At 39.7% G+C, this 16,920-nt stretch overlaps 1 protein-coding gene across 3 annotated transcripts in view; it reads right to left on the reverse strand.

Annotated features, from left to right (window-relative positions):
* Positions 1-2,119: 2,119 nt before the first annotated feature.
* Positions 2,120-16,920, reverse strand: part of ttyh1 (tweety family member 1) — a 33,023-nt gene continuing 18,222 nt past the window's right edge. Inside the window, exons 6-15 of one of the 3 annotated variants that reach the window (XM_088084446.1) lie at positions 12,255-12,350; positions 12,060-12,132; positions 9,947-10,022; positions 9,723-9,778; positions 9,344-9,436; positions 9,155-9,247; positions 8,928-9,067; positions 7,038-7,098; positions 5,402-5,480; positions 2,120-3,217 (exon numbers count right to left, since the gene is read on the reverse strand). In XM_088084446.1, the coding sequence (XP_087940572.1) occupies positions 5,442-5,480; positions 7,038-7,098; positions 8,928-9,067; positions 9,155-9,247; positions 9,344-9,436; positions 9,723-9,778; positions 9,947-10,022; positions 12,060-12,132; positions 12,255-12,350 (727 nt within the window). In that variant the 3' untranslated portion in view covers positions 2,120-3,217; positions 5,402-5,441. Of the gene's footprint in view, positions 3,218-5,401; positions 5,481-6,930; positions 7,099-8,927; positions 9,068-9,154; positions 9,248-9,343; positions 9,437-9,722; positions 9,779-9,946; positions 10,023-12,059; positions 12,133-12,254; positions 12,351-16,920 lie in introns of all 3 variants that reach the window. The other 2 variants (XM_042489162.2, XM_088084444.1) reach the window with 2 other exon arrangements.

The raw sequence follows: 16,920 nt of genomic DNA on the forward strand, positions 1-16,920 counted from the left end.
AAACCTAAAAAAAAAAAAAAAATTACAAATCTAGAAATTATGTGAAAAAATACTTAAAAATTATAAAATAATTCTGTAAAATAATCTTACATATATATAGTCATGATTATTATAAATATAGTTTACTGGACATTTTTCTTTAGCGTTTTAAAAAATAGTCCTCTACATGTACTAATCTTGTTTTTTTTTTTTTTTTGGCATCTCTCTTGTTTACAGTGACGGTAATACTGTATTTTTTGGTGCTCATGGTGTCAGAAAAATTAACTGAATGACTCACTTGTGCAGAATCTTACCAAACTGACATTGTAAGTAGTATGTCCATACTGACAGAGGTTTAAACAAATATTGTATGTGTGATCTAAGCATCCAGTGGTGAGCCGACGACGCAGTTTAATACACCCAAAGAACTTCTGTAAAAATGAACTGGATGGCAACCAGACCAGCCCTCTAACTGAGACAGGTTTTCATTTGTCAAATGTGCAGCCACACCCGGCTTGTAAAAAAAGGGACTTGGTGTTTAATTTGGACTTTTACTTGAAGTTTTACGGTATACCTGGATGAAATGCAACTTATGTAGCAGCTTGATACACGGCCCCATGTTGTACACAATTCCTAGAGGCTGAAAATATCCCAGTGCTCACACAGTCTGCGTACTCACCAGAAATGTCACCCATTGAGCATGTTCAGGATTCTCTGGCTCGGCGACAGAGTGGTCCAGTTCCTGCCAGTAACCAGAAACTTCACAGAGTCACTGAAGAGGAGCGGGCAAACGTTCAACAATCACTCTCTCTGTGAAAGAGATGCGTCGCACTGCATGAGATAATGGTGACAAGTTACTGACTGGTTCTTTGGGTATTTGTAACCAGAAATGCATTTCTGTAGCACCAGTCACGTAAAAACCCCCAAAAAGTATTTTCTCAAGATAAAGCTGCAAAGCACACCTGTGTGATAATCAAACTGTTGAATCAGCACCCTGATGCACCACAGCTGTCAGGTGAGGGGATTATCTTGGGAAAGATGAAGTGCTCACTAACACAGATTTTCAACAAATTTGCAACCAAAAACTGAGATGAAGATATTTATTAAGTGCCTGAAAAAAGTCTTAGATCCTTAAAGGTTCAGTGTATAAAATTTAAGGGGATTTGATGGCATTTCGCGGTGAAAATTGATTACAACCAGCTGAAATTTCTCCTGGTTGGATTTCCTTTGGTGTTTTTTGTTCAGGAGGTTTTTTACCATGAGCGTAATTATCCACAGAGGTCTCTTCCTATCCAAAACAAAGTGATAAAAACATTCACGTCATAAATCAGTGTTTCTGGGACGCTGTTCGGCATGTCAGAGATGGCTGGCTTGCCCATCACATGGCTTGTGTGCTCAACTAATTTCTGATACAGACGTTTAGGAGGTTTTTACCAGGCGCCAGATTATTTTCAGCGGTCTCATCCTCTCCAAAATATACAGACACAGTGATTTAAACCAGCAAAAACACTAAATGAAGCAGTTTCACGGTTCAAATCAGTGTTTTTCCGACATTATTTGGCATGTTGGAGACAGTGCCGAGGGCCTGCTCATTTGTGCTCTTCTTTTTTCCCATGATAACTGAAGATCCAGACATTCAGGATGTTTTTACCAGGAGCAAAATTATCCACAGAGGTCTCTTCCTTTCCAAAACAAACTGAACCGATGATTTAAACTGGTACAAACAGCAAATAAAGCAGTTTGACGGAACATGTCAGTGTTTTACGATGCTGCTTGTCACAAATGGATTTCTAAGAACAGTCACTTATGTAAAAATACAATGTCTCTAACTGGAGCCAATGTTTGGTTTTGGCTTTTTCTGGGCTTTGGTAGAAACATGGTGTTAAACGAGCACCTGCACCCTATGTAGATATAAACGTCTCATTCTAAGGCAGCAAAAACATAACAATTCTCATTTTTTAGGCGATTGTACACTAAAAAATAACATATTTCTTATATTATTTTTCATTTCTGCTGACATATCCCCAATCCCAAATACTAGACCTTTAAACCTGAAAAACAGAATTAAAAACAGCAGTGTTGCAACTTAAAGTTTGTTCAGTGAACGTCGCATCGAGTTGTAGACATGAAGAAGACCCGGTGAAGGTTATTGAAGTTATTTTTATTTATATTAGACTCTTGAGTGTAAAAGGATGCCATTCAAAAGGAGCATTGATAACCATACAAACTCAATTCAAGGGTTAACAAGGTCAGTTGGCAGGGACGGGGGGATTCAATGAAATCTCCAACATACCAGACCATATATACACAAAACATCTTGGAGAGATCTCAGAAACCCGATGCTATACATAGTTATTATTGCTAGTTACGGTAGGGCTACTGCAGCACCAGTAGCAAGAATCATATTGCTATGTACCTGCTGTCGTTGCATGGGATTTGTAGTTCTCCACTCTCAAGACTGGAGTGGCAGTTGTAGTTCTCCATTCGATCATTAAAACAGGGTCTTGGTAGCCCTCAAGTATGTTTTTGTTTTTTTTTTTAAGAGCAAATGTTCATGATTATTCAGATATTATAGACAGTGAGATATACAGAATACCATAAGGTAATACAAGGAAAATACAGAATTGCCACCTATAAAAAGTAAGAATAAAAAAACATGATACCAAGTGAAGGAACTGCATAACCATTCACAGAAAAAAATGTGTATTGTTGCTACGTGCCAGTGCTTTTCTACAACAATATTTATATAAAAACTTAAAAATAAAATTGGTGGTACTGATACATTTAAGAATATAAAACTACAACGTTGTAACGTCAATACCATTCTGACTTGCCTCACCACTGTTCACAGTTTACACAGAGTTTGGACAGACGAGGGGGGAAAAAATTTAGACCAAGTGGACTTGGTTCATATTTGCACAGCCATCCTACCAGCATTTTCATTGTCGGTTATATCAACAGTCCCTTCAGACCTGTTTCTTTTAAGTGCTTCTCATAATAATAATATTTCAGTGGTACTGACGTTACGCACTTTGAATTCACACCTAGCATTCATTTTATTTAGATTAGTTTCTTTTTCATTTCAGTAAAGTGTCCATTCATAAGAAAACTAAACTTCTTTTTTTCTATACATTTCCTAACAAAAAAATAATAATCAACGTGAATACAGGTTCCTCGAATGGGCGGGGTTGGGGTGTGATTGACTTCCCCCGTAACCAGTCAGCATGCTGGGAGAGTACTGTAGGTCCAGAGTGGATGATGGGAGGCAACAGGAGAGAGGTGGAGACGGTCCGAAGGAGTGTTGAGAGAAATAAAAAGAGAGGAAAACAAAATTATTTACAAATGTGATGGTCAACTCGTTATAGGTAAAGAGAGCACGTTTCGCTCACTATCTGACCAACAGGCTTGAACACATTTATACACAATTTAATTTCTTAAATAAAACTCCAAGAAATAAAACTGTATATATTACTGCTTTACTTCATTCCCTCCTAAAAAATATCGGCTTATAGTCAGTAAAGAAGACTGTTATGCAATCTCAATATGTTCATTATTTTGAAAAAAATGTACTTAAGGTCCACTAACGAGTTTTTGCCGGTTTTCAGCTGTATTTCATGGTCTTCTTAAATGCGTGCAGTTTGCTCAGTTGTAACGGAGACAAGCTAAATTGTCCTCATGAGACTGAGAGACTGGTCACATGATATATTGCGGTCATTTATAGGACGGTGAGATTAGTACTCAGAGACTCCGTTTGATGAGGAAGACTATGAGATGCAGCTGAAAGCTGCGATAAAAGTTAGTGAGCACAGGTTAAAGGGTGATGCTGGTATTTTTCAACCTTGACCATATTTTTGTTTCCAAGTGACTAATGGGAACAACATTTTTTGAAACTGGTTCAGTGCTGAGCAAGACTGCTGGGTGCAATGTAACCACTAAGGTCATGTTAGCGCAGTCAATTTGCGTCCACTGAAAGTGCTTGTTTTTGCCACTGACAGGCTCACATTATTGTTTTCAGTGTCTTATATTATGGATTGGATGGTAGACCTTTTTGTTTAATGAAAAAAATCCCTGAAATCACTGTTGCCTAAGTCACCAGAAATTTCATCATCATAAAACATTAAAAGCCGAAGGCAGCAAAATTAAACTCAGAAAAGCTGTCTGGTTTTCTCTTCCCCTGTTCCAACAATCACCAAATCTGGTTTGGTTGAAATAAACCCTTAATTCACTCAGTTAAACGTGAAAATATGCTGCTTCTACAAACAAAAATTACTGTTTATTTGAATGACGTCTGGTGGGTTTGGTGATGGCGTGTTTGGGCTGTTTCTGGTTAAAAACTTTAAAACTAAAAGGTCTATCTCTGCAGGTATCATTTCCATAATGTTTCAGACACTAACAATAACAATCTGAGCCCGTCAGTCGCAAAAACAAGCACTTTTAGTAGATGTTAAATTACAGTCCATTATTACTCCACGTGGTTACACTGCAGCTTGCAGCCATCTTTCTTAATATTGGACCATTTTTAAAAACTGCAGTTCTAATTAGTGGCTTAGACACAAAATATGTGAAAATAGGGTCCATATTAAAAACTTAAAGTTACATTTATTTTTTTTCTGCCAAACTACTCTTAGACTTTATTAAATATGTATTGATAATATATTATTAATACATACTTAATAAGGTCTTATTATTCATTAATTAATAGTAATATTAGTATTATTATTAATAATAATAAAAACAGAAAACAACTCATTTTTGTTAATACTTAAAAAATAATATAACTAATATTTCATATCACTGGTTTCTTCACTAACTTACTTTTTTCTATGTATCTGTTTACAGTGAATGAAAATAATTTAATTTTAATTTTATGTCATTAATTAAATGTCATGGTCCTCTTACAAGCTTTTTCTGAAGCTTTTCAACTGCATCATATGGTCTTTTTCAGTGGATCAAGTTTGCTCAGTTGTCATGGAGACAACTAGGCTGTCATAAGACTAAATTAAGTCACATGATGACATGTGATCATAACTATATAACTTCCACAGTGGATGACCATGATTTGTGGTTGAAAGCTGCCAATTTCAAACTAAATGTTTCATTTTTGATTATGTAACATTATATTAATTTTAAATCGTTATGGTTAAAGTAAGGTGTTCTTTAAAATGGTCAGATAGTGATCATTAAACACAAACAGCTCTCAAATTATGCACAAGTAAATCAGAAACAGTGACAAAAATGCAAATTCTCGTTCACGTATCTGCAGCTTTTGAAGCATCAAAAAGAACAAAAGTCCGGCCCACAGGGTCCTGCGAGGTCACCGTGTTAGTCCGTTTGCTACTGATTATTAAAGCGAGCGTGTGCACTAACAGCAGTGGTAAAATGGCACAGATTGCGATGGCGTCACAAGTACAGAGGAACTCACAGAGGGGGGTGGGGACTGCCTGTCAGTCAGGGGTAGGCTCTCATAGCCAGGGTTGCCATTGGAGGAAACGTTTGGAGTCCTGTATAGAGATAGAAAGAGACAAGGACAGAAGAGAGAGGGAGAGGAGCAACGGAGGATGAAGGAGAGAGGGAGACAGGGGTGAGACACATTGAGAAAAGACAGACGGGACGGGGAGGAGGGGGCCGCGGGGTTGACGGGAGCCAAGGACAGGTAACAGGAAAGAAGGAGAGAGAGCGGTTAGAAATATAGTGCGGTAAAACACAGCACTCAGTAGTAGGTATTAGTGCAGCCGGCGTACAGTCCACTCCTGACTGATGATGCACTGCAGGATTTCTACAATAATCTGCAATTACATGCATTTAGAGCTGGGTGTGACTCACCCGTCCCATTTCAGCTGTAATGTTGTTTTCCTAATGAATCTGTTTATCTGCATGATAAACCCCAGAAAGCTTTTAAAGCAATCCCGAGCAGATTCCATTTAAGAGGAGTGGACTGTATTTTTAGTGCTAGCTGAGTTTCTGAGCCTTGACAGTCTGGTTTAGTCCTCGTATTTTCGTGTTAATATCAGATATGGGAGCAGTCAAGACGATCAGATTTGGACATTAAATAGTCCACGATTATTAGGTTTCTCAGAGCTCTAACTAAGCTTGGAAACAACAGTGAGGGAGAAAAAAAGATGAGAAAATTTGAGAAAGAGAGGGAGAACCAAAAAAGGGAAACGGATGAAGAGAGGACAGATCCAGAGAAATAACGTTTTGGACACCACAGTGAAAAGACAGATGATGCAGAGGGGTGTTTGCAGGGAGGAGATGAGGGGTGGGGTTACCTATAGTCAAACTGAGCCTCACATCGCCGGAGTTTTTACGAGCGCGGCCTCGTCAATGACCCCCTCCCCCCAACACAGCAGTAGTCTACTGCTGTTTAGGAGACAGGACGCCATTTGAGACAAGATCTGTGAGAGTGACCGAGCGGCCTACATCGTCTGTCCTGAAACACTCGACAGACGGATAGACAGACACACAGACAGACAGACAGACCTCTGGAGTTGTGTCTGTTTCTCTGCCTACTCTGGAGTCCATATTGACCTGTCTGTGTGTCTGTCTGCAATGCATGTGCTGAACCTGACAATCTGTGGAGGTGGACTACGTGTCTACGTAGAGACAAGAGTGTGTGAACCTAGCTGACTGCACTGCACTGCCACTACGCTCTCTGATATGATATGAATGTTTGTGTTTTGAGGGGGAAATCTATGTGTCTGCACAAAAACATCTCAGTAATATTCAGTCTGTCTCTATGTATTGTTTAAGCAAACTGTGTACATCCTGGACTTTTAACTCCCTGATCTGGGGGTTATCAGTTTAAAAGTTGCCCATAGGTACAGATTTCGACACCGAAACTCAAGCTTGATGCCCAAACTGTATCTAAGAGCAACCTCCTCCTCGTCTACAAACATCTGGGACGTTCTGTCTGTCTGTCTGTCTGTGTGTCTGAGTGTCTGTGTTACTCACGGGAGGGGCGGCGCGCTAGAAAAGGGGGGTGTCCACCCGGCCCCCGGGTAATTATAGAAGGGGGCCATGGCCCCTCGCTGAGACCCCGAGGCCGTCTGTCTACGTGCCTGATGGGAGGTGAAGGGGTCCTCACTCTCGCTGTCCGAGTCTTCGTACTCCTCGGATTCACTGTCGTCATCCATGAAAGAGACAGAGAGACGTGTGTCAGCAGAGAAACCACTGTGTCTTCATACTGTACCTTTTTCTCACCAGAGATGTATTCAGTTTTTAAAGTTCCCTTAAATGACATCTTACAAGATATCTCCACGATCCTCTCTGTTCCTGTTCGTGGCTACACCACAAAAAAAGCCCGTAAAATTAACAGCAAAGTGCCGTAAAATCACGACAGCATGAAACTGTAAATAGGAAAACAATGACGCAGTGTTCAAAAGAAGCGCTGAACCAAACAAAACTGTTCATTTTAAAGTAAGAATATGTTGAAATAATGATATTTTAATTTCAATTCAATTTACAGATTACTGTAGTTTAAGCAAAAAAAATGTAATAGAAAAAATATAGGATTCTGTTGCAACATGATTGTTAAACATTTTATAAATTCGTAGCCTACAAATAAATTTTACAAAGGATTTTACAATATTTGAGTGTCACAATTCCTTAAAACTTGAACTTTCCTCCTGCTGTTCACTCCAAAAAAATAAATAACAAAATGTTTTGGCATAACTATTGACAAAATGACAAAAAATTACTTTACCTGCCTATAACAGCTATTTGAAATTGAAAGAAAAATTATGATTGTCTAATGTGTAGATTTGCAATTATTAATTTAAGAGTTTATACATATGGACAGGTGATGGAAAAAGGTAATAATAACAGTTTTACAGTTGAATTACAACAGTTTTATATTGTTAATTTAAGGACTTGTTCCATAAAGTTGCTAAAATATTCACTGTATTTTTACAGAATTATTCTGACAACTACAGCCGCCAGTTTTTCTCTGGAAAACGATGGAATTTTTTTTACAGTGTAGTTAGTTGCTCTTATTCTAAGATAAAACAAAAGAATAAGATGCACACTTCAGATAGTAAAAGTGACATATTGATACAAATTACCACAGAAAACATCAAACTAAAAGGACTGTTGCACAATCAGCACCGGTCACAAACTATCTAATCTCGCTGTTAGCTGATGAAACTTGAAGAGGGTTCCTCTGGATTTCAGGTTACCTGGAAGTAACTTCTTACTCTCTATCCACTCTCTGCAGAATGAACAAACCTGTGACACTGCTACCAAACAACTGAATATGCAAAAAAGACATTTCTTAAAGTGATCTATAATTGGGTTGAGGAGAGCCAGTCTGACATTACTGTATACCCTTTCAAAGGTCGAGTGTGTAGGATTTAGGCATCTAGCTTTGAGGATGCAGAACTAAAACTTCCCTCGTGTGCCAAGCATGTAGGAGAACTACAGTGGCCCTATCGAGAGCTACGTGGTAGAGGACTGTATGTAGATATAAACGGCTCATTCTAAGGTAACAAAACCACAATGATTCTTATTTTCAGGTGATTATACACTAATGAAAACTTAGTTATGAATATCACATAAAGCATTTCTGCCAAAAGAAACCGCTAAATCCCACACACTGAACCTTTAAGCAACACTTTTACATATACCAGTTTTAATTTGAAAATTGTCAAGGGTAAATTTGAACCAACTATTTCCAAAACACTTGTTACATTGTGTAAGTATGATCCAATAGTGGATGATTTGCACATGTTTATAATGAATGGAGGAGCAGAGGAGTACAATTTCTTCCTGGTACTGTGGGAAAAGATGGATTTATTGCTTCAACCCATGTTGTCTCACATGACAGTGTTTACACTCGGCAATTCAAACTGTAGAAATGAGTGTGAGTGCATGAAAATAACAATCTTGTAGATACAAACAACCAAACGCAGGAAAAGTAACAGCATGTATGTCTATGCACTGTGCTCTCTCACCTGGGGAAGCTCCTCCAGGCGCCGGGCAGAGAGCAGAGGATGGCGGTGAAGGCCAGAGCAGAGAGGAAAGAGTAAAGGGAGAGGTAGAGCAATCCCTCCATCCCATCATAGCACAGGCCTTTCAAAGAGTCGATGTAGTCCTAAAAGAAAACAGTCAGATATAGATGAAAATGAAGATGCATTACTTCTGTAATTAGCTGTCAGTACAGCTCCTGTCATGTATTTACCTTATTCAGACCTCGGCAGTTCAGCAGTGCCACCAACTGATGAAAGTTGCCCTCTGTGGAGTTGAGTATCTGCTGAACCTCCCTGAGTGATTTCTGCAACGATGGGGAAAAAAATTGTGATGAGTTAAAAAAACAAAACACTGGAGAGGCGAAAAATGTTAAATCTTACGTTTAAATTTCATAACATACCTCAGCTTTGGGGAACTGTGTGAGAGCATTTCTGTCCAGACTGGAGAGGTGCGTGTGAATGTTGGACAGCGCCCTCTGCGACTGGGTCAGCAGCTGCGGCCAACAAATCAGCGGAGTTAAACGCTTTTAATTTGCATCATTGCTCAAATATACCATTAATATGCCGTGGGTGTAGCTATTTATCTGGGGAGCGAATCATTTAAGGATAGGACACGTAGCAACAGCTGTGCCCCGCCGTCCTCACATAATTTGTCCTTAAGTGGCCTTGAGCAAGTCTGACATGCAACCTGTTCACTTAAATCAGTGAGGGGAAGAGCGCCAGCTGAACGCCTGCAGTGCTCTGTGTTATATACATGTGACTGACAGGAGGTCACATTACCTGCTGGAACGGACTGTTCATGCGCCTGCTGCAGGTCAGGTAATAATCCAACACATCTGAACAAAACACCAGCGCAAAAACAGATCAGTGCATTATAGAACAGATGTTTAGCTGTCATTATATTAGACTGTGCTGACATAAGCACAGCTGAGAGGTAAATCAAGTGCATTGCATAAATGGGGAAACAACTAGCGCTTGTGTGCAGGGTCACATTGATACTGTACCTGAGCTGGTGCCGGTGTTGAAGTGGGTGGAGTTGACTACAAACGTGTTTGGATCTGAGCAGAAGTCACTGAGAGCCTGGCGATGCAGCGAGAGTGACAGGAAGAGCGTGAGAGGATGACAGCAGAAAAAAAGGGACAGATGAGGCAAAAGAGGGAGGGCGAGAGAAAATGATCACAAGGGAACAGTTAGTAGACACACTGACCGACTGACATACTTACCTCCTCAGACAGCTGACAGCAGCTCACAATATTGTGGAAAATATTGATCTGCCTACATCAGTAACACTCAACTCATGGCCCGCAGGCAAAAATCTGGCCTCAGATAGGGTGCTGAGTGCCCTCCCCAACCGTTTTTAAATTCACTATAAAAATAAAGTGATTCACACTGGACGTTGTTTTTGTACTTTTAAGGTGCCACAGTGCATTAAACAGCATCAAAATAGAGTTTGTTATTCAAAAAAAGTGGCAGTGGAGGACCCCCCCCACCTTCCCCAGACAGAGGTCCTCGCAGAGTCCCTGATGTCAAAAATCCTACAAATGTCCTAAAATCTGAGAAATGTCCTAAAATCCTATAAACGTCCTGAAATTCTAGAAATGTACAAAAATCCAACAAATGTACTTAAATCCAACGAATGTCCTAAAATCCTAGAAACATGTATGCGGCTGTTGCGACTGGCCCCTGGCCTCCTTGTCATTTTGCAAGAGTGGCCCCCAAGAAATGCAAGTTGAGTATCCTTGGCCTACGTGATGACCTGGATAAAGCTGCATAACACTCTAAAATCTATGTGTCTTTCCATTAGCTCGTCACTCATATCCTCCCCTTTGTTTTTCCATATCATCTCTATACACTGCTGTACGTTCTGGCCTATTTTTTTTTGAAGAGGGTGCACCCACAAGTGCTCTCAGCTTGAGAACGCCCCACCAGAAGAGGGAGTGAGAGCCACATACAGAGAGTTCGGCGGCTGACGGGAAAAGCGGCGACCCCAGGACAGAATAAAGCGGGCAGGCCCACAGCTGGCCCATTGTTTCCCTGTCAGTGACCATGGACAGAGCGGCTCTGTGTGGACCCACAGGCTCTGGGACCATCTCCCGCCAGCTCCACATGACACTGAGTCTCTTAAAATGGGCAGCAGTGCAGAAAAACAGCCACCATTTACCCTCCTCACACACCCTCAAACCAACCTCCCCCCACCCCCTTCAGAGACCAAACTTCACAGGGGAAACTGAAAAAGAACACTCCTCTGTTCGAGACATAAAAACTCTCTCTGTGCTTTGTTCTTGATAAATGTTACTGCCTGGATTTACGCCTGCAGCACACTGGTGTTGTTGTCGTGTTTAGGCTTTAAAAGTGGAACAGTGTCCAGCAGCATGTTGGTGAATTTTACTTTCACAGTATTACACTAACACTTCCACCTCCTTGCGTGCTCAGTCTGAAGCCCCAAGGGGCCGCGGTACAGTACAGCAACAGCTTCAAGTCTTGCACTACTGATGGCAATCTGATGGTTCAACTACACTCTCTCTCGCTCCCTCTCTTGAACTGATCTCGAGATGCACTCTCCCGCTCTTCCTCTCCCTCCTCACTCTCGTTGAAAGCACTTCTCTTCATCTTCCATCCTCCCTTCTCGAAGCCAAACGCCCACACACTTGCAAACACACTTACATGAAAAACACGCACTTTAATGCACAAACACATTTTGTTCGCAAACGCGCTTGTGCACACGCACATTGAATCTTTAATCTCTGCCCCCGTTTTCCTGCCTTTTTGGTCCTCTGCCACAGCTGCAGCGTTCCCTAGGAGGCAGGTCTTTTCACAGTTTAGCACAATGGGCACAAGAATCACACACACACACACACACACACACACACACACACACACACACACACACACACACACACACACACACACACACACACACACACACACACGCACGCACACACAGAGTTTTGGCCTGGCATCAGGGGTCGATCTCCTGTAGCTCTCTTCCCTCAGCTGAAGCCAGCCAGTCCCTCCCATGACAGTCACATTCTCTTCCTATTCCTCCAGCCCTTCATCTACCCTCCCTCCTGCCGCCTCGGCCTCCGCTCACCAGAGCAGTTTACTGGGTCTACTCACCACTACAGTGGCCGTCTCCAAGCCCAAGGAGCCCCAGCTTAGGAAGAGAGCCAGCCATGCCAGCACGGTCATCCTGTGGGGGGAAGAGCACAAACTCTTCAGCCAAGAGAGAGGACAGCATGACCATCAATCCAGTGTTGTATGATTATGTCTAAAGATACAAGTGTGTGTTTGTGTGTGTGTGTGTGTACTCACAGGATGAGCAGCCAGCGGGCTTGCTTGGCCAGTCCCAGCAAAATGAACAGACACACTATGAGGTCGAGCAGCAGCAACAACACGTACGATAGCCACCTTTAGCAAAGAGACACACAAACATACAGCTGATTGATAAATACATTGAATCTGTGATTAATGTTGGGTGTGCAAAAATGTTGTTGATCTTTGAATAAAGACATACTGAATAAGCGCAAAACATGGGGCTATTTGTCATTGTAAAAAAGGCAAAAAATGTCTTGCACACTGCAGGGCTCCAGTTATCACTTATTTAATGCACCAAAGTAGAAGTGATGTTTCGGGACACACAGCTCTTTAATACTGTATGTACAGACAACCTCTTGATACATGTAAATCAATAAATACATACCAACAAATAAATACATACATAATCACACACAATACATGTGTAAATATATGTATAAATATGTATAAATATAATATGATCCTTTGTTCATTCAATATCTGATGAAGAAATTCAACAAATATCCTGCAAACCTCATGTGTCCTTGAAAAAAAGATACCAAGTATATATCCATAAGAAACATAAAGAGGAAGACACACGATAGGGTGTCTGTACGAATTTGAGATGGCGTCTTGCAGTGTCGGTCTAGAAATGTTACTTCTACTTTGGTGCATTAAATAAGTGATAACTGGAGCTCTGCAGTCTGCGAGCCATTTTTTTGCCTTTTGACTATTTACTCTCCTTTGGTTCAGCACCTGCCTCAACTTTGGATTGGATGTGCGTGCATACTTTTGCTTATGTGTACTATTTGCAGGAGGAACTGGAGTCACAACTGAATCTTAATGTCTATAGTTTTATGTTGTTGTTTTAATTAATCTATGGTTTTATTTTATGAGCATTTACTTACTAAGTTTATGAATTCAGTAAAGACTGTGAAATTCTGGGCCAATCTTGATGTCTAATGTAACAATTTGGCTGATGGTTATGCCGATATTTTTTTTGATTGCTGCACCTCCTCTTAGGAATATTATAGGAATACTTAATTTACTAAATGAGCATTTGTGTATCAGTTAGTTATGCTGTGTTATTTTAAACTTCTGATGACAAATTGGCCTAATGTCGATCAAAAACATATGTAAAAGGAAATGAACAAATTATAAGGAAATTACCCCAAAATGAGCAAAAACATTGTAAAAGTACCAGAAAATGACCTTAAAAAACAGAGGCAAAAAAAGTTTTAAAAAATGCTTAAAAATAATTAGAATTCTGTAAAATGGTTCAACATACATAATTATGATGATTATAAATATATGCTTTTGGACGTTCTTCCCTTGCGTCTTTAAAAAATATTTTTCAAATCTACAAATCTAATTTCTTGCAATTTTCAGAACACTTGCTCAATGCTTTTTTCTTGTGTTTTCAAATGAAATCAAAACAATTCGAAGGTTTAAATACTTGTTAAGGTGTCTGAACGCAGCAGAAAAGTGATGTCAGTCTAGGTTTCAAAGGGTTAACAACAGCAGAACAATAACAAAACATCCTTTAACAAACACACAATCCAAGACTCATTAATCCCGTCGTATAATCAGTCCTTCCCAAACACATGCATATCAGCAAACCCTTATCACTTCAAACTGAATGAAACACTAACCAAATCTCGCTCCAAATCTAGATTACCATACTACATTTTTAAGTTAAAATACATGTGTTTAAAAAGTTCTAAGCATACTTCTGGACAACAAAAGTATGCATCTACTGCTAGCTCACGTGGCACTGCTGTGCTAGCTAATAATACAGCTCAGCCGAGGAGGATGCAAATAATGTTTTTATCTCGCGCTGTCACAAGCAGAAGCTTCTCGTTCATGAGTAGATGCACGCTAACTTGTGCAAAGTCATACCTTTGGCGGGGGTGGTTTAATAGAATAAAATATTTCCGACATGATACTGCACACAACAATGTCTGTGGATTTTCTTGAGTGACCGGGTCGAGCCTTTTGGAAAGAAAGATTGTTTTTAAGGTTTTGGAATGTATTTTTTTTGGCGCTTTGAGCACCACAAGCCGAGTGCGATTATACTGGAGAGAAGACAGACGTCTCTACATCTGACATCTCAAACACTTGGCAGCTCTCTTCAAAACAACCAAAATGATAAACAGCACTACAGGTAAGAGGAAAAATATTTATTTTTGATTTTTGAATAAACTGTCCCTTTAACAAACCCCTGGTTAGTACACTGTATGCTGACAGACAGGAGCTAAAATGTTCACCAGATTGTCTTCTTTTTTCGTTGAACTTTTAAGCTCAGCAACCTGTTAATTTATCAAAAAGCTTATTAGATTTGATTTGTCATCTTAGTCAGTATGTTTTGGGTGATATGGGAAATATGCAGCGTTTCTTTCATTATATTCATTTTTTTTCCACCTGATCTGGGATTAAAATTTGCTATTTTTGTTCCACTGTTCCCAGAATTAAAACTGCTGAGAAGTGTAATAAGATTATTAGGATTCTGTTAGCTCTGCTGATCCGGGATATGTCTCTAAAACAGAAGTGAGACATTCACTCAGTGTGTGTCTTTGGTCAGCTTGAATAGCTTTATTTGCCTCTTAGATATGGCAGACAATCCACTATATGAGAACAGGGAAGTGATGAAGTTAAAATGAGGCTGAACTTAATTTAACCTCTCACTGGCTAAGGAGATGGGATACATTACATCCTCTGTGTGTGCTGTGTGGTTAGTTTATGAGAAGCAGTAATTTCATATTGTTATTATGCAATATGGGATATAATTGCATCCCAGTGGCCCATTAAGTATCAGAACAGTTTATCATTGTTGAAAGGAAAGTTTCCATTACAATACCTCAAAAAAACAAGCCAACTTCACAAACATGCAACATTTATAAAAAAAAAAAAAAAGCTGATTTGGACAGTTTCCTCAAACTCCTATAACACTGAGAGCAGCGGCATGTCAGTGATAAGCAGTGTGTATGTGTTGATAATTGTGAAATCGATCCAGATGGTTTATGTGCATCCTCCTAAAAATCTGCTCATTTTCCACATCAACTTCTCAGAATCAGGGGCCGACTTTAAGACAATGGGCCCCTGGGCACAGCATTGCAAAAGGCTCCACCACAAATTCGGCATAAACCCCTTCCCCACGAAAATCAGCATTCACCCGCAGATTTTTTAAACACAGATAAAACCGCTAAAAATAGGCAATAGACTGCTTTCCCATTGCCAGTGGAGCAGAGCTGTGTACACGGCTCTGCAGCAGACGAGTGTAGGGATTTGTTTTGATGTGTCTGTGCAACAGGTGAAAAGTAAAAAGCAGCACTTTTTCAGTCACTTTGTCAAACTAAGTACAGACTAATTTGGATCGATGTGTTAGCGCTGCTAAGGCAGAGACAGACAGTAATTAGCGGCAGCATGTAATTACATCTCTGCGGTTAAGGAGCTTAAATTAGTGTTCACCTGATTGTTCGAAGACGCTAAACAGACGAAACTAGTGCAAAGTCAATTGACTTGGATGTGAATGCAGATTGTACGCATTCCCATTGCGTTAAAAATCAAGATGTTGGCGAGCAGTAGCAGTTTTTTTTGTGCAGTGGAAACAAGGCTATGGGTGCAAGACACACAGACTTTTGTTGTTCTGAATCTTTTTTTTTTTTGGGGTTGTGTTACATCTCTTTGAGAGCTGCAAAAAGATCTTTTTTACTATCTAAGTAAATCAATATGTTTATGTCATTGTTAAACTTCTGGAGTGGAAAACTGACAGATCAGACTTGGGGGACAACGAGTTTTGTAAGTGGAAGAAACAAGAATCCAGATTGTGTTAGTAGAAGAATGGAGTTACGCCATCTATTTTTATTGGAGACATAAAACATGATTTGGAGGGATTATTATTTCTTGCACAATTACTGAGACGAGCACATACGTTTACGAGCAAAACTATCAGATGGTGGTCAGATTGTAAGAAGAAAAAGAATATAAACAGCTATCAATCAAGGCAGACTGGGAAAGAGATTAACTCTTATTTCCCAGAAAGCTGATCATCGCTGCCAATGTTTACTGTTGTTGGTATGGCAGTAAAGATTAACTTGTTATTTCTGATTCCAAACATGGAACACAAAATTAGGAAATATTGATGTTTCTTTAATTCAGCTACTAAAAACTTTTTTTTGTTGTTGATTTAGGTTAAAAATATAAAATCTTTTTGACTATGGGATTAATCATTATAATATCATAGACTTAATTTTGCAGGTTGGTTTTCTTCAGAAGTCCAATGGAAAGAGGGTTGTTTGTGATTATAAGGACATTATCATGCAATACCCATTTCTAACTAAAAACGCTGCTGTTTATGTAATGTATGTTGATTAAGGTATTTCCTGTTAATAGGTCTGAGGTGAAATGAATTGGGTAAAAGGTATTTTCCCTCCAGTGAAAGACAAATGACGCAGTTTTTTTCTGAGAAAGGTTACTAAATTTAAGCTACAACAAATTCTGATGAATTGGCTTTGACTCACGGTGTACAGGATTATGTAATTCGTTACGTTACGAAATTCGTGTATCATATCTGTCTTCTGTGTAAGTTCAGGAGACATATGCCTGTCAGTACTTAGAACAGGTGCATTTTTCTCTCCCTAATAAAAACATGAAAGTAGCAGAGGACTTTCATTTTGACAAAATT

The sequence above is a fragment of the Plectropomus leopardus genome, chromosome 11, assembly GCF_026936395.1.
Source record: "Plectropomus leopardus strain MGB_pleo_1.0 chromosome 11, ASM2693639v1, whole genome shotgun sequence".
NCBI classification, from domain to species: domain Eukaryota; kingdom Metazoa; phylum Chordata; class Actinopteri; order Perciformes; family Serranidae; genus Plectropomus; species Plectropomus leopardus.